The sequence below is a fragment of the Abramis brama genome (genome assembly GCF_963993115.1).
Source record: "Abramis brama genome assembly, chromosome: 25".
Classification (NCBI taxonomy): Eukaryota; Metazoa; Chordata; class Actinopteri; order Cypriniformes; family Leuciscidae; genus Abramis; species Abramis brama.
This window is the reverse complement of record NC_139987.1, coordinates 16,410,514-16,430,895: the sequence shown is the minus strand read 5'-3', so window position 1 is coordinate 16,430,895 and position 20,382 is coordinate 16,410,514. Positions and strand designations below refer to the sequence as shown.

Genomic DNA, 20,382 nt, shown 5'->3' with positions numbered 1-20,382 from the left:
TAGGAGCTTTTCACTCCCATCTTAACTTCACCATTACTGCGTTAAGAGGCAATGCAGAATGACAACCAAGAGAGCAGATCCATTAGTTGTAAAAACGACATCACACCGAGCCGTAATGGCCTCTTCCCTCTCAAGGGGCCACATTACTAGACAGTAATTGATTGGCAGTTAGAAACGAAATCTCTGTTTTAATTAGTGTGGCTTGACTTTGACTGGCTTAATGAAGATGCGTTCGTACATAAATTATTCCGTAGCAAGTTATTTGTTTGGAGGAACTTGTTTAAATGTGCAAGAGTAAAAAAGAAGCAGAGAGAGAGAGTAAAAAAAGAGAGAAAGGTCATTCAGGAGTGGAGGGCCAGCAATGATCAGTTTCACTGAACTATGTAACCATGGTGACCTGCTGCCTACTGGAGCATGATTGGAGGATTTAGACATTCTGCTTGAGAGATGACAGCAAAATACAGACGCCGTTCTCTCAACAGCTGGGGTTCAAGTACTGCTTTTCTTTCAGTCTGCAGGCAGTGCAGGTATTCATTTAAAGATGCGCTGATATCCTCAAACATTCCTTTCCTATTTTTGAAAACAACCTTTGTTCAATAATGAAATATCGGCTTGCTACAAATGTCTCTCAAATATGTACATTTTGTAAGGTTTTATTCCAGTGGAACAGTAAAGTAATAAAGCAAGATTTAGGAATATTGACATTTCATCATTGATTTCATCATTGTGTTCCTCACACAAAGCTATCATTTAGCTTTAGAAGACATGGAATGTAGAGCACCCTTTGTATGAAAACTCATTTTGTGTTCCACAGAAAAAGACAAATCATATGTGCTTTGTATAAAAAAGATATACACTGTACACACGCACACACACATTTTGCAAACATAATGCATAGAGCTTGAAGTCAATTGTTTTTTCTGTGATAATGCAATTAAAAAGGTTTAAAATTGTGCGGACATGATTTTTGGCCAGGCTGTCATATATATATATATAATTTAAAAAGAAAAAGAAAAGCTGCAGTTTTAGGGCTGCTAGGAAATATTTTATTGGCTACAAGTAAATTTGCCACTCTGAGGGTGAGTAAATAATGACAGTTTTAATTTTTTGGTGTACTGTCCCTTTAAATTTGGACTCTCTTTCTCTCTTTTTACCTTGTTTCCTCTTTCTTGCTTGCTCTCTCATCCAAATGTCAGACCTTTCTGCCTTGCAGCTTTCCTAGAGCCCAGGTCAGATTGAATGGGGTAAGGCGAGATAAAGCACTAGTGTTTTTAACAATAGCCCACAACAAAGTGATAATAGAAAAGGAAACATATCAATTCTGTGAAGCTACCACAGGTCCTTGGGCAGTTTTTGAGGGTGGATTTCAGCTCCCAGCCTGGTTTGTATTATTTTTTTTAAACCTGTTTATCATAAACGTTTTTTAGGACTTGCTGCATGTAATGAAAGCAAGTTCTTGTGACATCCTCATTTTCCCAGTTATAAACATTATGACTTCCTGTAATTAGCTTAGTCATTGCTTTACAATCTGAAGTAATCATCATTTGAATTTCTATTAAGGAGGTAGTCCATTTAGGGACGATTGCAAAACGCAATTAGGTATGTTGACAAACAGTAATGACGGTCAGTGGCTTATTACGAAATCATTAGCACACTGAAATCTCATTATATGTGTAATATCATTCCATAATGTGTTTATTAGTTGATGAAGGAGCTCAGAATGCCTGCTGTGGAGTGTTAAAGCACATGCTCACATGATAATACAATGAAGCAGTAGGACAGCATTTGAAGCTCAGTCATTGGCCTAGCTAGCTTCACGTCGCGTTACCGGAAATATTGAATGACCCGTTTTAATGCATGAAGCCATTGACCCACTTCAGTGTATTTCGTGGGTGCCTCAGAGTCTGGACATTTTCTGATTCAATTTCACTTTGATACATGGATCCCCTGCTTTAGGGGCCAACACATTTTAAAAGCATGCTATTATAGTTAAGGATTGTTGACTAGTCTTCTAGCGAGGCTGATTCGTTTATCTACTTCTTTCCCCCTATGTTTTTGTTTTTCCTGAGAGTATGAATTAGTGATGAGAAGGTTTCAGCATGCTGATATGGTGTGCTTTAATGTTCTGAAATTATCAACATAAAACTCTCTCAGAAAAGTTGTACACACACACATACACACAAACACACACTACAGGTCAAAAGTTTGAAACAAGCCCTTACTTTACCTTATCAAGGGAAAATTAATTAAATTACAGTAATTAATTACTTAGTAATCAGGGGTGTTACAATACCCTCATGTCATGATTCAATACATATCACGATACTGAACTCATGATATGATATTATTGCGATTCTCCAAGACATTTGGTAAAAGGTTAACAAAAAATGTACAGTTGATTAAAATGCTAAATTTGGTACACTGGAGTGTAAATGAATAGGCTTGGACTTGGTGCTGATAATAACCCAATTCACAGGACAATGGTGACACCAGAATAAAAATATTCATTATTCTGAAGCTGAAAAAATAATTATTTCAGATGAATATGCTTGCACTCTGTCACTGACTAGATATATTTAAAATAATGTAGACCTCTTTTTACTGGTAAAATAAGACATTTGACATTATCAGGACCCACAAATATTCCCCCATTGAATTATTATACATTACATTCAACATATATATAAAAGTATATATGTAGTACTGACACTAAAACTCTGTAAACTTGAATTTGTTCTCTTACAGTAATTTTAATTTTGGGTGAACTATACACAATACAGATTGTCACTATCCACGTTACCTCTATGCATTTTTGTATTGCGATATATTGTGACACGATATATTGTTACAGCCCTATTAGTAATGCATTACACCCAACTCTGTCTCTGATTGCAGTAGGGTGCATAAAACATGGATACAGGTTTATGGGAAAATGATTCCTGATGGATTCGGATAAGGATTAGTCAAGGTCTAAAAAAGGTTTCAGTGACATTCATTAAAACTGAGACTGAAAATTCAATGTGTCTGGGAAATATTAAATCTTTTTTTTTCCCTCTCTCTCTCTCTGGTCATGAAAGTAAAAAAAAAAAAAGGTAAAAAGACGAGTCAGCTTAATTCACTTGTGCGGATATTCAATAATACAACCATAATAAAGTCAGACATCTCCTAAATAAAGCCTTATCTTAATGTTGTCCCGTCTGCTTCAGTGGCGTGATCTGTATAAACTACTTTACTCTCCGACTGTAACATGAGAGCAAGTCTTTCCCCTTGATCCTAATCTTCTAAATTTAGTTATAGGAGCATTTCTCACTCGCTTCTTTTCCCTCTCACTGACTGTACGCAGACAGCACAGACCGTTTTATTTATTCCTTCCTGTTTACACTGTCATTCTCCTTTACATTCTAATAATCTTCTGCTCTGTTCAGGAAGACAGTCTCATGACAGCAGCAGGATTATTACTCAGTGTTGGATGTAATTGCTATGGGCCCGGTGTTTGCTTTCTGTCTCTTAAGTAAACATTATAAATCATTGCTGTTCACCGTGGCTATCCACACTAACCCCATCTCCATTCCAAAATCAAACTGACCACTTTAATAGCTAAATATAAATCAAAACTACATGAGAATAAATACAATGTTGCATCACTATCCGAGCTACACGTGTTACTGTATGTTCTTCTTTGTCCAATTCATAACTACAGAAAGGTAATGAGTGCTTTTTTTGTAGAGTGAACAAATTCTCTTTTGAATAAAATATATTCCATGTGTGAATAAAAACTTGCTCTGTTAAAAAAAAAAATTGTTTGTGGCATGGTCTCCTATCTATTGTTATGGCCCTGAGTCAGTCATAACACTTAGAAGCACACTTCTTTGTGGTGAATGTAAAAGAACAGCTGGGTCAAACGTACAACTGCAGTTGATTCAATAAGTGTTGTCTGTGAAAAATTGGAGGAAAGAGTTTATGAAGTGAGAAACACTATGACCTTTACTTGTAATTTTCAGTCTTTTAGTGGTGGTTTTGACATCCATACAGTATCTTAGAAAACATAACTTTTATAGGCCTACAAGAAAACCAAAAGGTTGCTGGGAGTGAGATTTTTAGAAACTTTTATTTCTGGCTGAACTTCTTTTTTATGGTCTTTTCCGAGGCTTTTGTAAATAATAATACTCAATAATCTAAAATGATAAATAATCTAAATACATTTTGGCTTGAACACCTGAGCCCGCTGATCATATTCAAAATCATAAAGGAAGTAGATTTTCTTCTGTGGAACATAAAATATATTTTGAGGTACAGTTGAAAGTCAGTGGGGTCCAAAACAATGTTGTATGGACAAACCTTGTTCAAAATATCCTCTTTTGTCTTCCACAGAGGGAAAATAGTCAAGTCAAGGGTATGGAAGCTTAATAGTGACTTTTTATAACTCGCAATTCTGAGAAATAAAGCTTTGGGTTATAAACTCGATAAAAAGATAAAAAGTCACAATTAACTTTTTTATTCCATGGCGTAAACAAGCTTCCATACGAGGGTGAGTAAATGATGACAGAAATACTTTACTGTGCAGAAAACAGCTGTATCATATGGTTCACACTTAAAGGCCAGTTTATATTTAAAATATTAAAATATTATTATAGTCTCTTCTCACATTGACAGATTCTTATATTATGAATAGTACTGTTTAAAATTAGGGGATGTAATTTTCAGGCTTTGGCTCATGTTGAGCGTAATCTGGGGTGAACCATCCTCTCAAAATGTTTGCTCAAACTTTTTAAGCATTACGAGGCTGAGTCATATAAGAAGATATGCATAATTGCCAGCCTCTCCCACAATCCCCAAGGCCATGTTATTAGAAACAAAATAACAACCTAAGTCCACTCCTCAACCTTTTCACTAAATTAAGGACTGAGGCTGTATTAATGAGATGCCATAATGTGCAGTTTGTGCTGTGAGTGGCATTTGCACTAACTGGCTGTCTGAACCTGAGGGTGAAACTTTATTTCATTCCCTCAGAGGAATAATGGAATCATTTCTTTGCTTGATAATAGAACTGGAGATACAGGTGGGTTTTGTGTAATGATCGAAAACAACAACTGAAGGTCAGTCCAGGTCAGCCAAGCGTAACATATTTGTCTAATTGACATTCACCAACCTTTTTCTTCCTACAGATTGAGATAATGTTAAATAAATGCTGTTCGTTTTAGACAGATCATAGCAGAATAAGTGCGCCTGCTTTAGGATTCCTGAACAGTGGCCGCTCAAACTCTGTATTTTCTCATGTTGCTTAAGAAAATACATTCCTCATGTTGGAAATTAATTTAAGCAAGAATGATTGTGGCACTACTATGATACTTTCAGCTGCTGTCCTCAGAAAAAATAGCAGGACATAGGTTTGAGATTGAGTTATGAATGTATAAATGGGATGCAGAATGCTTGTGGCCATAGGATACGGGTACAATATATATATGTGTGTGTGTGTGTGTGTGTGTGTGTGTGTGTGTGAGACCCTGGACCCCAAAACCAGTCACATAGGTCATTTTTTTGAAATTGAGATTTATACATCATATGAAAGCTTCCCATTGATGTATGGTTTGTTATGATAGGACAATATTTGGCCGAGACACAGCTATTTGAACATCTGGAATCTGAGGGTGCAAAAAAATCGAAACATTGAGAAAATCGCCTTTAAAGTTTTCCATTTATGTTCGCGATTGTGCTGAACTCACCCACAAAAAATAAATGTTTAAGGGTAGGAAATTTACAAAATATCTTCATGGAACATGATCTTTACTTAATATCCTAATGATTTTTGGCATAAAAGAAAAATCGTTAATTTTGACCCATACAGTGACTGGTTTTGTGATCCAGTGTCACATTTGCATACCGTGACAGATGTTCCTTGTAGCAAACGAACATCCCTATATCTCCACTATACCACTGTAGCCCCTCAGGCCTTTTACCCAGAGTCATTTTTATAATGCATTGGTTTTATAATATGAATTTATGTATGTTAATATTACTTTAACCTCATGTGTATTGATACAGGTAACAGGATCATTACCGAGGGTGAATATGTGGAAATGACTGGAATCACCAAAGACATGTCCGGCTCGTACGACTGCATCACCTCAAACGACATCTCGCCTCCAGACGTGAGGACTGTTCAGGTTACTGTAAACTGTGAGTATCTCATTCACCCTAAGAAAATTTCTGTTAATGCCATCCATTTATTTTTTTAATGAATTCCTCAATTACACGTGATTCATTTCACAGACCCACCTGTGATTTCACGAGCTCAGAGCACAGGAACGGCCGTCGGCCAGAAAGGAGTTATGTGGTGCGAGGCGTCTGCGGTTCCTCTGGCGGATTTTCAGTGGTATAAGGGGGAGCGCAGGTGAGGCTAGTAGTTTATTTATTTATTTATTTTTTTTTTTTGACAGTGAAAGTCAAGCGATATTTAGGTAGAGAGAGGAGAAAATGGGATTGGAACCAGCATCTCCTCAACAAACTGCTAGTTCAGGGGTGTCCAGTCCTGCTCCTGGAGGGCCACTGTCCTGCAGAGTTTAGCTCCAACCCCAATTAAACACACCTAATCTAGCTAATCAAGATCTTACTAAGCATTAGTGTTGTCAAAAATACAGATATTTCTATATGTATCGATACTGAAATATCTGAAACGGTTCCAAGACTCCTTTTCTGCAGTTACGATACACCGTTACAGGCTGTGTGTTCTTGCTCTCTTCTCTCAGGCGGCGAAGTGACACACACCCGCCTCCTGTCACTTACTCGTCTCATTTGCTCCGGTTGAATAGTGCTTGTATTGTGCATAATTTTACACATTCCCGCAGGTTTCGTGCTCACACCAAAAGTGTGTGCACCACATATAAGTGGTGCCCTCATAAAGCTGCCTGCTAAAGTCCTGCAGATTATTCAGGTAAATGCAGTCAGTTTGGAACGTAAATAGTTGAAGATAACACATGTTGTGTAACAGTATATTGGATCCGTGCATAAACTCTTAAAGTGACAGCAGCTTAATAAATAAAAGTCATGTAATAAAAGAACAAAAGACTTTTACATTGAAAACTATCCAGTGTTATTTTACATTTGACTACTTGTATTTCTGTAGTATTTCTTACCTGAATACAGTTAGACCAACCTGAAAAACTTAAAACCATGTTTATTTCATTTGTCTCTTTATTCTATTGTATTTATTTGTTCTATCGTTTGCAATGTGTCTAGTTGTTCTTATTTTATAACCGACTGTTTACTTGTATTTTTTTGTAAATGTAGTTCAACGATTCAAATTTAACCTCCCTGTGATGTGTGAAAGCTATTGCAACCAAATTACCCAAATTATTAAAACATTATGAGATAATGACAAACTATCTGTATGGCGGTATAAACATATATGGCAGTGTTGAGGCAAGATGGAGCTAAGCACAGTGGCATTCCAGGACCGAGTATGGACAATCCTGCGCGGAGCCATGTTTCCGACAGAACTTGTTAATTAAAAATATACAAAGAACTGTATTTGTTAGACATTTACGTCACGTGCAGCTGCGAGAGAGCGATATGTTAATTTGTACCATCGCCCGTCTGCTTGCGTAGATTTAATAACGGCTCATTTTAACGCGCTTCTAACTTGACCTCAAATTTTCCAGACTCCTCAACGGATTCAATGGGGTCAAGATCGAAAACAAGGGTAAACAGTCCATGCTAACATTCTTTAACGTTTCCGAAGAGGATTATGGGAACTACACTTGTGTGGCCATGAACACGCTGGGAATAACAAACGCCAGCATTATTTTGTACGGTAAGAGGCTCCTTCTAATAACTAAATGCATGTTAATTTATGCATAAAATCCATGTCAAGTATAACTTGGCACAGTCAACGAGCGTCGCAATGTGTCAGATGTTTGCCTAATGCAATTACATCAGCTCTCATCTTGTCACCTTCAGGCATCCACTAACTCTGACGATGTTTGAGAGGTGTATTCGCAGCAATTTCTTTGAACAGCGTAATGCATGATGATACACACGTTGGATGTTTGGGAGGTTGTTAACGTGGGGTTTCTATTCCCGCAGGCCCCGGAGCGATACACGATATGAACAACGCAGCCTTATCGCCAACCAGCTCATTCTTGCTTCTAACTCTGGTTTTAACTCTCTCGGTCCTCAGCAAGTTTTGATGCTAAAGCAGAGCGTCCGCTTCTCCATCCAAACACAGACTCACAGTCCCACACTCAGAGAAGGAGAGTCCTTTATCGGTTATTAGCATCATCATCATCACCATTTAAACATTTTTTCCTTATGTTTTATTTCTGAAGGGAAGCGTCAGTGTGGGTTTATGGGTCTGTAATAAGATGCTTTGGGATTTAACCGTGTTTTGAAACCGTGAACTGGACTGTGAATGGAGTCAGTTTGTTAGCTGGGTAGAAATAATAATAGAACCTCTATATGTGTCTCTCCAACCTTTTGTATGTGAAAAGAGAAGCAAAAATTCATGTAATTGTGAATAACTGAATGGTTTTTTTGCTCAGTATTGAACAGTGTGAATTGAGGTTACTGGTGTGTCCTGTTTTCCTGTAAAATAACATGATTTTCTTTTTCTTTTTTTTAAATAATTGCTAAAAATGACAAAGCAAAAAAGAAAGAAACAAAGAGATTTAAAAATGCTTCAGTGCGCCCAGAAAGTATTTGGACACTTAGGTCACACTTAAAAATGTATGAATGGCAGTTAACCAAGTGGCATTTACAAGCAAATTATCCCTTTCTTATAAAACTAACTTCACTTTTCTTGCATTTCCATAATCCTCTTTTTACATTTCTTTAAACTTGTTTTTTTTTTTTTTTTTGAGGATGTACAAAGTCTCCTGTTCTCCTCCAGTGCAGTTCAGCACATAAACTGTTCTATAATTAAAATAAAAACATTAACATTTTAAAATAGTATTACAATTTAAAATACCTTTTTTTATTTATTCATGTAGCCGCAAAGCTGAATTTCCAGCAGCCATTATTCAGTGATAAGAATAATTTATTTATTTGATCCACTGTTTTGTTATCTAATGCAATTACACTCTAATTTAGGTCCAAATACTTTTTGGGGAGGCTGTATGTGATTATTTGATTTACTGTACATGTACAGATGTATGCATATACTGTTCACACACACACACACACACAAGACCTATGCGTTCAATATAATATAGCACACAATTCCTAAAAACATCCATCAATGCTCATCTGCCATTTATGGTGTTCAAATGATAAAGGAATCACAAAGATAACCTGCACGTGTACTTGTACTGAGCTTACATAGTTACAAGCAGTAGGATAGACTCCTTACCTGGTCTAATACGTTTTACGCTGCTCTTAGATATGTTTTTAGCGTAGACACAGACAGTATGCCCTAATGTAAGCTACATCAAATCTGTTCCTCGTATAAAGACCCTTTAGGTTGATCATAAACGTACCAAATGGGATAGAGGAACATTTCCTCTATAAAGTCCAAAGGGTGATTTAGTTAGTCTCGATATCCACAGGTCAAATTTCATACAACCAAATAACATCAGTCATTGTATATTTAGTTGTAAATCCCTTTCCAGATACATTTGCATTATTTAAAACGGATTGAATTTGCTTTGGATGACTCTGCTGGAGTGTTTAAACTTCTTTCTCAGGTTTTTGGTGCTGAGTTTCTTTTAAGTGTGTATGATTTTGTATTCTTGAGTCTTGGTGAAGCAAATTTGACAGAAGCCAAAACTGTTATCGCAAATTATATAATAAAAAAAGATGATATTTAATAACTTCTGAGGACAAAAAAATAAATCAATTCCAGTAAGAGACACATTTCGTTGCATATATCTGTGGGTGATAACCATCAATTTATCCGTGATCTTTAGCACTAATTTCCACACTAATATAATGTCATATAAATGTCAAATTGTGCATGTCTGAGCAGGTGACAGAAAATGGTAATCTCGGTTTCCATCTATTTCATATTCCATATCTTTCCTTTCATAAGTCTGCAGATTTAGCATACGCACGTTCGTACTCCTTACTCCACGAAGGCCGACCCGTCAACACACTCGTGAATGATTTTGGATACCTACCAGAAACGTCCACTTATTAGAAGCTAACAATGTACGAGAGCTTAAAAGAACCAGTAAGGAAATACAGAGTCACATGCACTCAACCCACACACCTAACTTTACAGCGCTAAAATGAGACCTTGTCCGTGAGCTGTCTGCATTCAGCTTCAGTGAGCACTGTCAACAGCGCTAGACAAACACACTGAAGACGAATGCTTCAAGTCCAAGGTTTGCCACATCATTGAGAAAATAAATATATGCCCATAGATTGTAAATGCCCTTTCAGCTGATTTCAAAGTTAGATTCCTGCACTCGTTTGAAGGATGCTGCTCTGTGAATGGTTCGCAGAATGGTTTTTGTGACTGGCGGACTATCGCTCTCATGGATACCAGAACATGTCATTGAAATATTAATTGGACCTCATTGTGATCATGACATTCATGAGCTCTTAAGTTAAGTACGACACTGTTCTTAACCATGCAGTGTGTTAAAAATGCTGTATGTGAACAAAAAAAAATAATATATATATGCAAATGAATATTTGTCCTGGATTTATTTGATTGTTAAATATAAGGACGGTGTAATTGCGGAGATCAACACACCTTTTCCTTGTTAGCGTTGTGCCTTGCGTGCATTAAAAAAAATATCATGTGGTAGTGCAATCTAATAGACTCAGTATCAACCCTGGAAACTTCCGCTTGGGATGCATTTTTGTAAAGAGCCGGCTTGGTTTTACTCATTTAATTGAGTTGTTTCAATGTTGCGGAAAAAAACATAAAATCATCTTTTGATAAGTATCATTATACATCGGTCTCTCAAATGTGTTTCGAGTGAAATTGCCCAATGATTTCTGGTGAGTTTTGTAACAGGTTAAAGTACATGAATAGGTTTTACTGTAGATTATTAGAGTATAATTTTGGTATGTTGGTTAACTTTTTAAAACGCTTATATTGTGACGGTGAAGACAGCGATGTCATTTTAACTGCTGGGATGAATGCCACAACCTTATCAGTGATCAGCAGTAGTGTACATACAGTACAGTATATGAAATGGCATTTAAGTTACAAACAGAATGTAATTGTTTTTCTTTGTTATTTTTATTTATTTATATATTTATATATATATACTGTCATCTGAAGGGAACAAAATGGCAAACATTCAATAATAGCACTCTGGATTTTTGCTGACCTGATCGTCGTTATTTTAAAACTGCTGAAAGTATACATGGTACATCTAATCATAGCAACAGTGTTTCACCCAAAAATATTTTGCCCTCCCTTGCAAAACTGTATTGTATGTTTGTATTTATTTTTCTGACTGTCTCTATCTAGTTACGATTGTAAAGTGTATGATACCTTAACATTTGCAACACACAGCTCTCTCAATGTGCATGTACAGCCGTAGTTGTATTTTTCTTTTTTTTACTATTGGAAAATGAGTACAAGACTGTTGTATGTGTTCTGTGTAATAAAGTTAAGAATATTTTCTTCTAGTTTGGAGTTGTTAGTTATCTAACGTACTGTCATGGGATCTTTTAAATATAGGGATGCACGATACATCGGCACCACATAGGTTATTGATATTTAATTGTGCATTCTCATTTCTCCTACATTTTTATTAGGTTACCCTTTATTTTTAAGGTGTCCTTGTTAAAGTGTAATTATACATTTTAGTGCTGAGTAATAATAACTAACATGTACTTACTATAGGGTTAGGGTCAGGAATAGGGTTTGGTTTATGGTTAATTGCTTGTAATTATGCATAGGTTACTGTTATCATACAGTATAAGTGTAACATGTAACAAGGACACTAAAATAAAGTGTTATCTGATTACCTTTGCCATCTAATGCTCACTTAGTTCATATTTAAAAACACAAATGTAGCAAATGAAATCCATTTCTCACATTGTACATTATAATATTGTGGTGTCTAAATTCACTTCCAGCATGTAAAATGATTGAGTTTAGATTTTTAGTGTTTTAATATAGGCCTATTTATAAAATAGTATCGGATTTTATCATTGGCATTTTTATTGGTTTATCAGCAATAACGTAAAAAATTATTATTCATTTAGATCAGAATTTATAAGTCAAAATTTAAATATCACTCCATCCCTACTTTCAATAGAGTGCAAAAGCTGGGTTCCGGAAGTAAAAACTCCATGCAATTTATGCATAGGGGTAATGATTTTTAACGATAACTTATAAACCTTTAAAGACAGATCTACTGTGAGCTACAACCTCGTAATCAATTTTTTTTCGCTTCTATTGAAGCCGTTAGCCCTTATTTTCAAAAGTATTTTTTAAATAATTGTTTAACAGCAGAAAACTACATTACCCATGATGCTATACAGAAAATTCCACCAATCAGAGAGTTGAAAGAATGTAAGCTCTGACGTAATTGAGTCAGTCTCCCTACACTCTCAAAATACTTAAATATTTCAATAAATATGCATATACAATGCTTTATGGGTTTGTTTCTTTCTATCTCTAAAGCTGATAAGTACACAATCTTTGTAGTTTTGTCTGATTTTTAATACTTTTTTGCTTCAAATCAAAGTTTGTAATGTTATGATCCACTGGTTGCCTTGGTTCATGGCTTATAACGCTTTAAAGAAAGACTTTTTTGAAATCTCTAGAAATGAAGGTCATAATATATTGTGAATATATTCACGACTTACCGATATAGCACAACCTTGAGTGCCTAATTGCTTTATTTATTATTATAAGGACACATATTTTCATTTCAACTTTATTTTATTAAATGCTATCCCTGGCTGGAAGACCCAGCTGCTGAAAAGTGAGCTCTGTTGGCAGTGATTTACTAGTTGACTTAATCCAGCAGCAGCAAAATGATTATTGTAGTCTAATCGGAATGTAAAAAGTCATTTATTAACCATTGTACCCTAACTGATGTGGTTCAATATTCCACAGAGCACTTTTAACAAGTTTCCCAGTGTTGACATGCTGCATGTTTTATAAAGACAGTTTACCTCGCACATCTCTCCCCACACTGGCCCTGCTCTATTGACGATACGCTCACGGTTTGGCTGCCGTCCTAAAGATAATGCAGCCAAGAAATGTCATGTCAAGTTAATGCGGCCTGTAGAAATGCTTATTTATTCACATATTTGTCTTTCCAAATAAGCAGCGCTCATGGCATGTTCCCGAGGGGCGCTCCTGGGCACTCAGATAAAGACGTCCACCAGGAGTACAGAAGGCAGAAACTGAGCAGGCTTTTGTTTGCTTCAAGGGATGTGATTGTACCTTCACCTCCAAGCATAAAAAGGTGATCATTCCCAGGCTTCCATCTTTTGTTTTCATGTCGAACATTAATAGCTTGTAGACAAAGGATTGGCAAGAAATGGTCAAGTTACGCAACATTTTTCTCACCTCCTCTACCCCCGTTTTAAAACTCGATGAATATTCAATTTCAACATCTGCCGTTTGTTTGTCGAAAGCCAAATTCTACTTGTGACATCTTCCCACCATTTGTCTTGAAATGCAAGTTCATTCTTTGTATATCCATATCCATATTCTCATGGTATGATTATGGTCATTTCTGTATAGGCACATACTACATTAAAGTTGTTAAACAGTTTCATTGTTAAGGTCTGAAAAAAAAAAAAAGAAAAAACATTTTGTGACAACATGTTCCAAGAGCAGAGAATGTCTTCACATTATATGGGGTAAGTTGTCACAATGGGAACCTGACATTTAATAACCTCCTCTTATAGACAATGCAATGTGTTTTCAGCCAAATATAAATAATAAAACAATTATGAAACAACAAATTTGAAATAGCTACAATCTATCAAACCATATACTATACACACACATATGTATGTATGTATATATATATATATATACATAATAGTTATGTAAAAAAAATAATATAATAAAAAAAAAAAAATATATATATATATATATAAATCAGCATATTTGAATGATTTCTGAAGGATCATGTGACACTGAAGACGCTGAATATTCAGCTTCGCATCACTGGAATAAATTACATTTGAAAATATATTCAAATAGAAAACAGTTATTTAAAATGTAATACTATTTCACAATGTTAATGTTTTTTTTTTGTATTGTTAATCAAATAAAAGCAGCCTTGGTGAGCAGAAGAGACTTCAAACTTTTGAAAGGCCAAAAAAACCCTTGTCCTTAGAACACAAATACATTTTTTCATATGAAATTCTTCATAGTTCCCCACAGTAGAAACTTTTATGATAACTAGCCCCGGTCTCTCCTAAATGAAAACTCAATGCATTCATCCATCCAGCTTTATATTTTGTGTCCGTCATTCTCCTACAGATATGTAAAGCTGATCCGGCTGTTTACCCACATTTTCAGCTGTCTCTCAGCGCCATTCTAATAGTCTTCCATACTGCAGTGTTTGTCACCTGGTGCCTCTCTAACAAGCAGCAGCGAGCGACACTACAGCCAGTCATTCACAATGAACAATCAAGCAAGAAAAAAAAAAGAAAGACAGGGAAATGTGAGTCTTTAATTAAGAGTCTTCACTGAAGCCTTTCTTAAATTCAATTACAGCAGCTCTCGCGTCACTTTTCGAATGGATCTCACAGCTTCATTCTCAACCTCAGCACTTAGAGCTCATGTGCATCATCACTCCCACAGACTGTCTGTCAAATCCCTTTAAAACACTTACAATACTGACACCTCCTGCCTTAACCAGAACACAAGTGGAGGATTGAGACGGTGCTTAAGTGCTCTCAGAATCTGGGCTTTGAATTATTGATTTGGAATCAGCCTGCCGTGGTGTGGTGTTTTCATTTTTCAAGTGGATAAACAAGTGAACATATAGGACATGTATATATATTTAGGCAAGAATCAGAAATATTCATTAAAAGTTTGGGGTCGGTAAGATTTTTAGTGTTTTAAAGGAAATCTCTTATGCTCACCAAGGCTGCATTAATCAAAAATACAGTAAAATTATGGAATGATTTCTGAAGAATCATGTGACACTGAAGACTGGAGTAATGATGCTAAAAAATCAGCTTTGATCACAGGAACAATATTAAAGTTTAACGTAACTGTTTTCTATTTTCTGTGATCAAAGCTGAATTTTGAGCATCATTACTCCAGTCGTCAGTGTCATATGATCCTCCAGAAATCATTTTAATATGATGATTTGGTGGTCAAGAATTTTGGTGCTCATTTCTTATTATTGTCAGTGTTGAGTTGTGCTGCTTAATAGTATTGTGGAAACAGTGAATTTTGTCACATTTTATTCATTTTAATGCTGAATATAAGTATTTTTTATTTTATTTTTTTTTTACAAAAAAACACATTGACCCCAATTTTTTTAATGGTAGTGTATAGGCCTACAAATTTGTAAGAAAATAAAAGCTTTTCTTCAATATACTGTATCCTCTTAAATATAGATGAGGTATACAGATTCTTTAAGAATCACAATTAGACTGCAGACCAATTCTATTTAGATACAACATTTTATTATTGTAAGTCTTAAATATGAACACACCATCGCCATTAAAGGAAAAACATATGACGAAACAATTTCTTTACAGTACAAGGAGTTAAAATACTTAATTTGTTCCTCTCTAGGGAACCATAGAGATCAGTGGAACGAAGTGAACTTCTCCAGGCTGGTTGTTTTAAAGGGGTCATATAATGGTACATGAACTTTTACAAGTTGATTGTACTGAAATGTGTGTTGGCAGTGCCTGTACACAACCATCATAAAATGATAAAAATCCATCCAGTGTTTTTTTTTTTAATCTTCTTATATGTTTCCTCCTGTCTCAAATCAAGCTGTTCGATATTGTGACGTCACAATATCGACGCCCCTCCCACGATGGCTGATTGACAGCAGCGTTTCAAACACAGACCCGCCCTCGCGCCCTCGTGAGCGAGCTGTCAATCATAGCACGCGCCGACCGGCGCGTTCATTGTTGATAGCTGGAGTGCTGAGCAGAATGGCGTCTAACGATTGTGGTGTTCTGTTCTTGGGTGTAATAAGGAACACAGCAGTCATATTGATGATGTTTCTAAATCCGTACAGCTGAAGACGCAGTGGCTGAGTTTGTTTTCGAAGGGAATATTCCCCACGATCAACGTCAATGCTGTCATGTTTGCGCGAATCATTTCACCAGACTCGAGACTGCTTTAACGTTACAAACGAGGGTCAGTATAAAGCTGTTTTTGCTCCTGAAAAAAGGATCAGTACCAACTATTCGTGTTCCTGCTGAACCTCCAGAAGAACAAGTGAGTGTAACATTTTATTGACCTTTATATTAATCTTTATATTAATCTTTTCAAATAGCTTGCACGCATCACGATGAATGCGGCTGTTTACAATCAGGGTACATTACGGCATGTTTTCTATGTATGACGTTCTCAATATAATTCATAATCCCATGTTTATAATGAACAATGAGTTATGGTTATTGTGTTACAAACGGTGTACGCACAGAACAGAGGGGCGGGGTGAGCAAAGCTCATTATCATTTAAAGACACACGCACTTAAACGGCGTGCTGAAAACAGAGCTGTTTTTGACCAGGTAAAATGAGTGTTTTCTTACAATACTAATGAGAATTTTTAATTAAAGTATATTACAAACTTTTAATTTAGACCCTAAAGAATCATATTAGCTTGTACAAAAAAGACATTATATGACCCCTTTAATGGTTGGAAAAAAAGAAAAAAAAAGAAAAAAGAAAGAAATAAAAAGTCAATTCTTTGTTGGACATCAAAGTTGGACATGATTTGCATTACAGCCATGCGCAGACAAGCCCTGTATTTCTGTTAATACGGTGCATTGATTGATCAGCCGTGATCCAAACGCTGTCTTCCCCAGAGGAAATCACAGACATTATTTATCAGGAGGTGCTTCTTTTTGTGGTTTCAAATTTAAATAGTGCTGTAAAAGTGTGGATTTCTGACAGGTTAGTCTCACTAATCTGTCTATATACGAAATATGTTGACTGTTCTTAGTCTGGTTGCGTTCCCTATATCTTAAAAATAAAAATTGAAATCATAATATTGAATAATACACCTTTAGGGCAAGAACACACACTGTCACCCATTACACTTTGCACATTCATGACATTCCCTTTCATAAACATCACCTTGTGCTTAAAATCCACTGATTTGTATCTGATATGTGGTTTTAAAAATATGATATTTAAAGGGATAATTCATCCGAAAATGTAAACTGTCATCCTTTACTCATTCCAAACCTGCATAATTTCCAGAAATCGCAAAATAATGTTTAGACTACAACAGAAGTGAATGAAGACGGATGCTTTTGAGCTCCAAACATGAAAAGAAAAAAATCATAAAAATGGTGCGTACGAATTGAGCACCACATTTCAAGTCATCCGAGGACAAATGATAGCTTAGTTTGCAGAACAACATTGAAGTTGTTAGTGGCTAAATAAGGAATAGTTACTTATGATTGGTCAGTCTCAGAACTCCATGGGCACATTTTTTATTTATTTGAGGGTGAATTAATGATGACAATTTTCATCTTTGGCTGAACTATTCCTTTAACCACATTGGAGATAAAATGGAAACATTAGGCATAAATCCTATCAAACATTCCAACAAAAGAGAAGAAAATCTTAATATGGATTTGAGGTCAACCAACACCTTAATACTGCGATGGTAAGTTTCAGAAACTATTCAAATCAAATGTCACTTTTTTTTTTCTTTTTTCCCATCCAGAATATGGATGGTAACGGGACATCTGCTCATGATGAAATGATGACAGACAAATGAGTCTCATCTGCTTTTTCCAAAAGCACAATATTTAGATATCAGATTTCACAATGAGCTTGTATCTACTATAATACCCTTTGAGAAATAAATTACACAGCTTCTGGAAAAGGGAATAACAAAAAATAGAAAACGCTGCATTGTATTAAACAGGTTCACAATTTTAGTAAAAACAAGTGTGCATATTTTCCCTTTGTACAAGTAAGATATATGCATATACACACAGAGAAGTTAGCAGGAACGACTACGAGACGTGTTTAAATAAAGAGCATTTAAGCGCCCGGTTTGGTTTGTATAACTCAAAATCTGGACAAAATTCAACAAAAAGCCATTTGAAAAACTGCCATCGTAATAAAAATAACATCTGATGTCAAGTTTGTCTGGAAAAACAACATTACGCCTAGAAATCGACAGGTATTAGCAGATTGCTCTTTGGGTTACACACAACTCCAAATGTAACATTTTTCTACTTTGATTCATACATTGTCATCCCATATATACTATCATGACTCCAACATCTGATTTATTCCTTTGTGGTGTAAACAAAACATTTTATAGAGCTTTTCTGCATAGTCCAACTGTGCCATTCTGGTCGTCAAAACATAATCAAAATAAAACATACTGATATATATCGCATTGTTTTCGGTTGTGAGTGTTAAATGCTAAAATGCAGATTAGAAGTACTCAAAATGAAACATGATGTGATTATTACAGAGCAAAACGTGTGTTTGTGTCTTTTTTGCTGCTTATTTTGATTTTGCTGTATAGTAAAAATATAGTGACAATTCAAAATAAAAAAGAGAGACGTATGCCCTTCCTTATCGCATGCCTTTGACTTGAATGATTCCCCTATCACACTGTATTCTATATGAGTTCTTAAGGAGTTACAGAGTTAAATTAAAATGACAGTCACAAAAATAAATAGAATTTAATATTTTAAATTAGACATGCCTCTCTGTCATTTGCTTTTACGGAATACAAAACTGTATTCGCTGGGGCAAAACAGTGTGATGATTAGCAATGTAAGAGAAGTTACATTATTAAACTCTATTATAAACAAAATAAATGCATGATTACTTCATTAAAAGGAAGTACTTGGGCACCCCATGCACATTTCCAGGCATTTTTGGTAACCCATGCACGATTTGTGACTCCAGGATGAGAGTGACGTCACACAAACAGTGATTTTCCTCCACTGAAAACATCTTCGGCATCAAAACTTGAGCAAGAGATGTAGAAGTACGATGAGAAGTAGACAGGTGGGTGTGAAGACCGTTGACGTGCCGCTGTTTCCATCCTGAACTGCTCCGGGTCCTAAAGCATTGAAAAGAGTCACATGTGTCAGGAAAAACAGCTCAGGTCTCCAACTGTGCTGTAAACCGCCTCGCTTTTATTCTTGAGACTGTCTGTAACGTCGCTGAACTCTCACCTACGCATCTGCACTTCTGATTCTATCTTACTTCCTCAATATTATCTCTGTCGAAGCTGTCAGCATTTCCAAGGTTTACTGCACTAAACCACTATTTTCTAGTCAAGCAATTGTTAAAAATCTATGTTAGTATATTATAGCAACTCCTCTTTGTTGGTGAGTTTGTAGTGATTAGTAGTTCAGTACTGTATTTAGTAGCTTGTGAATCACAAACCTTCCAACAAATCATTGTTTTCAAAGGCTGTGTGCTCTAAATCGGATGAAGTCAGTTCTAAAACAGAAGCCGTCTCCACTAAAAGAAAGATTATATAACAAAACATTTTATAAGAATAAAGAACATCAAGTAAATAATTTCCATTGGTGCTAATAGGCAAATATTTTAGATGTTTTAGATGTTTTTGCCTAAAAATATTCATCAAGTCAAACTAGAGTATTCTGGCATGGTTCTGCTGTGGTGCCGGGTCATCTAACTGGGACGAAAGCGCTCCAGATTGGCAGATTAACATCTAAGTGAGGGTCTTTAGTGGTTACATTTGTATAGTAGGAGCATCTGTTCTCCTCAATTCAAACCAGCACATCCTGTCTCCCTGCGCTCACAGCATTATTACCCTACTGTACGGCACATCCTTGACCAGTCAACCACTGAGGTCAGCCGGAATTGCGCTTGCTTATAAACAAGCTAATCACTTAAGGTGCAGTTTAACCAGATTACTAAGGGCAGATGAGTAAAACAAGGTGCACGGACAACTGTGTGATTGTCATAGTAAAAAAAAGGGAATGGGAAAGAATGAATTTACTGCGCTGGTCTGTTGAAAACTATTGCACTCGTATTCTGAGATGATACAATATTAACACACATTCATGATCAAAGGTTTACATACAGAAACATTTAACAGAATCTGCCAAATGTTCTTTATTTTGACAAAATAAGAGGGATCATACAAAATGCATGTTATTTTTTATTTAGTACTGTCCTGAAAATATTTTACATAAAAGATGTTTACATATAGTCCACAAGACAAAAAAAAAAGCTGAATTTATAAAAATGACCCCATTCAAAAGTTTACACACCCTTGATTCTTAAAGTTTTTCTTGATTGC

General features: G+C 35.8%; 2 protein-coding genes across 9 annotated transcripts in view; one reads left to right on the top strand and one right to left on the bottom strand.

The window, feature by feature from the left end:
* opcml (opioid binding protein/cell adhesion molecule-like) overlaps nt 1-11,573 on the top strand; it is a 144,266-nt gene extending 132,693 nt beyond the window's left edge. For both annotated transcript variants that reach the window (XM_084104355.1, XM_084104354.1), the window contains 4 exons: nt 6,043-6,177; nt 6,271-6,391; nt 7,659-7,810; nt 8,083-11,573. In XM_084104355.1, the coding sequence (XP_083960481.1) occupies nt 6,043-6,177; nt 6,271-6,391; nt 7,659-7,810; nt 8,083-8,186 (512 nt within the window). In that variant the 3' untranslated portion in view covers nt 8,187-11,573. The remainder of the gene's footprint in view (nt 1-6,042; nt 6,178-6,270; nt 6,392-7,658; nt 7,811-8,082) is intronic.
* Nucleotides 11,574-15,545: 3,972 nt separating this feature from the next.
* Nucleotides 15,546-20,382, bottom strand: part of ntm (neurotrimin) — a 318,803-nt gene continuing 313,966 nt past the window's right edge. For 3 of the 7 annotated variants that reach the window (XM_084103855.1, XM_084103853.1, XM_084103854.1), the window contains one exon: nt 15,546-19,155. In XM_084103855.1, coding sequence (XP_083959981.1) covers nt 19,067-19,155 — 89 coding nt within the window. In that variant the 3' untranslated portion in view covers nt 15,546-19,066. Of the gene's footprint in view, nt 19,168-19,496; nt 19,575-20,382 lie in introns of all 7 variants that reach the window. The other 4 variants (XM_084103850.1, XM_084103849.1, XM_084103852.1 and 1 more) reach the window with 2 other exon arrangements.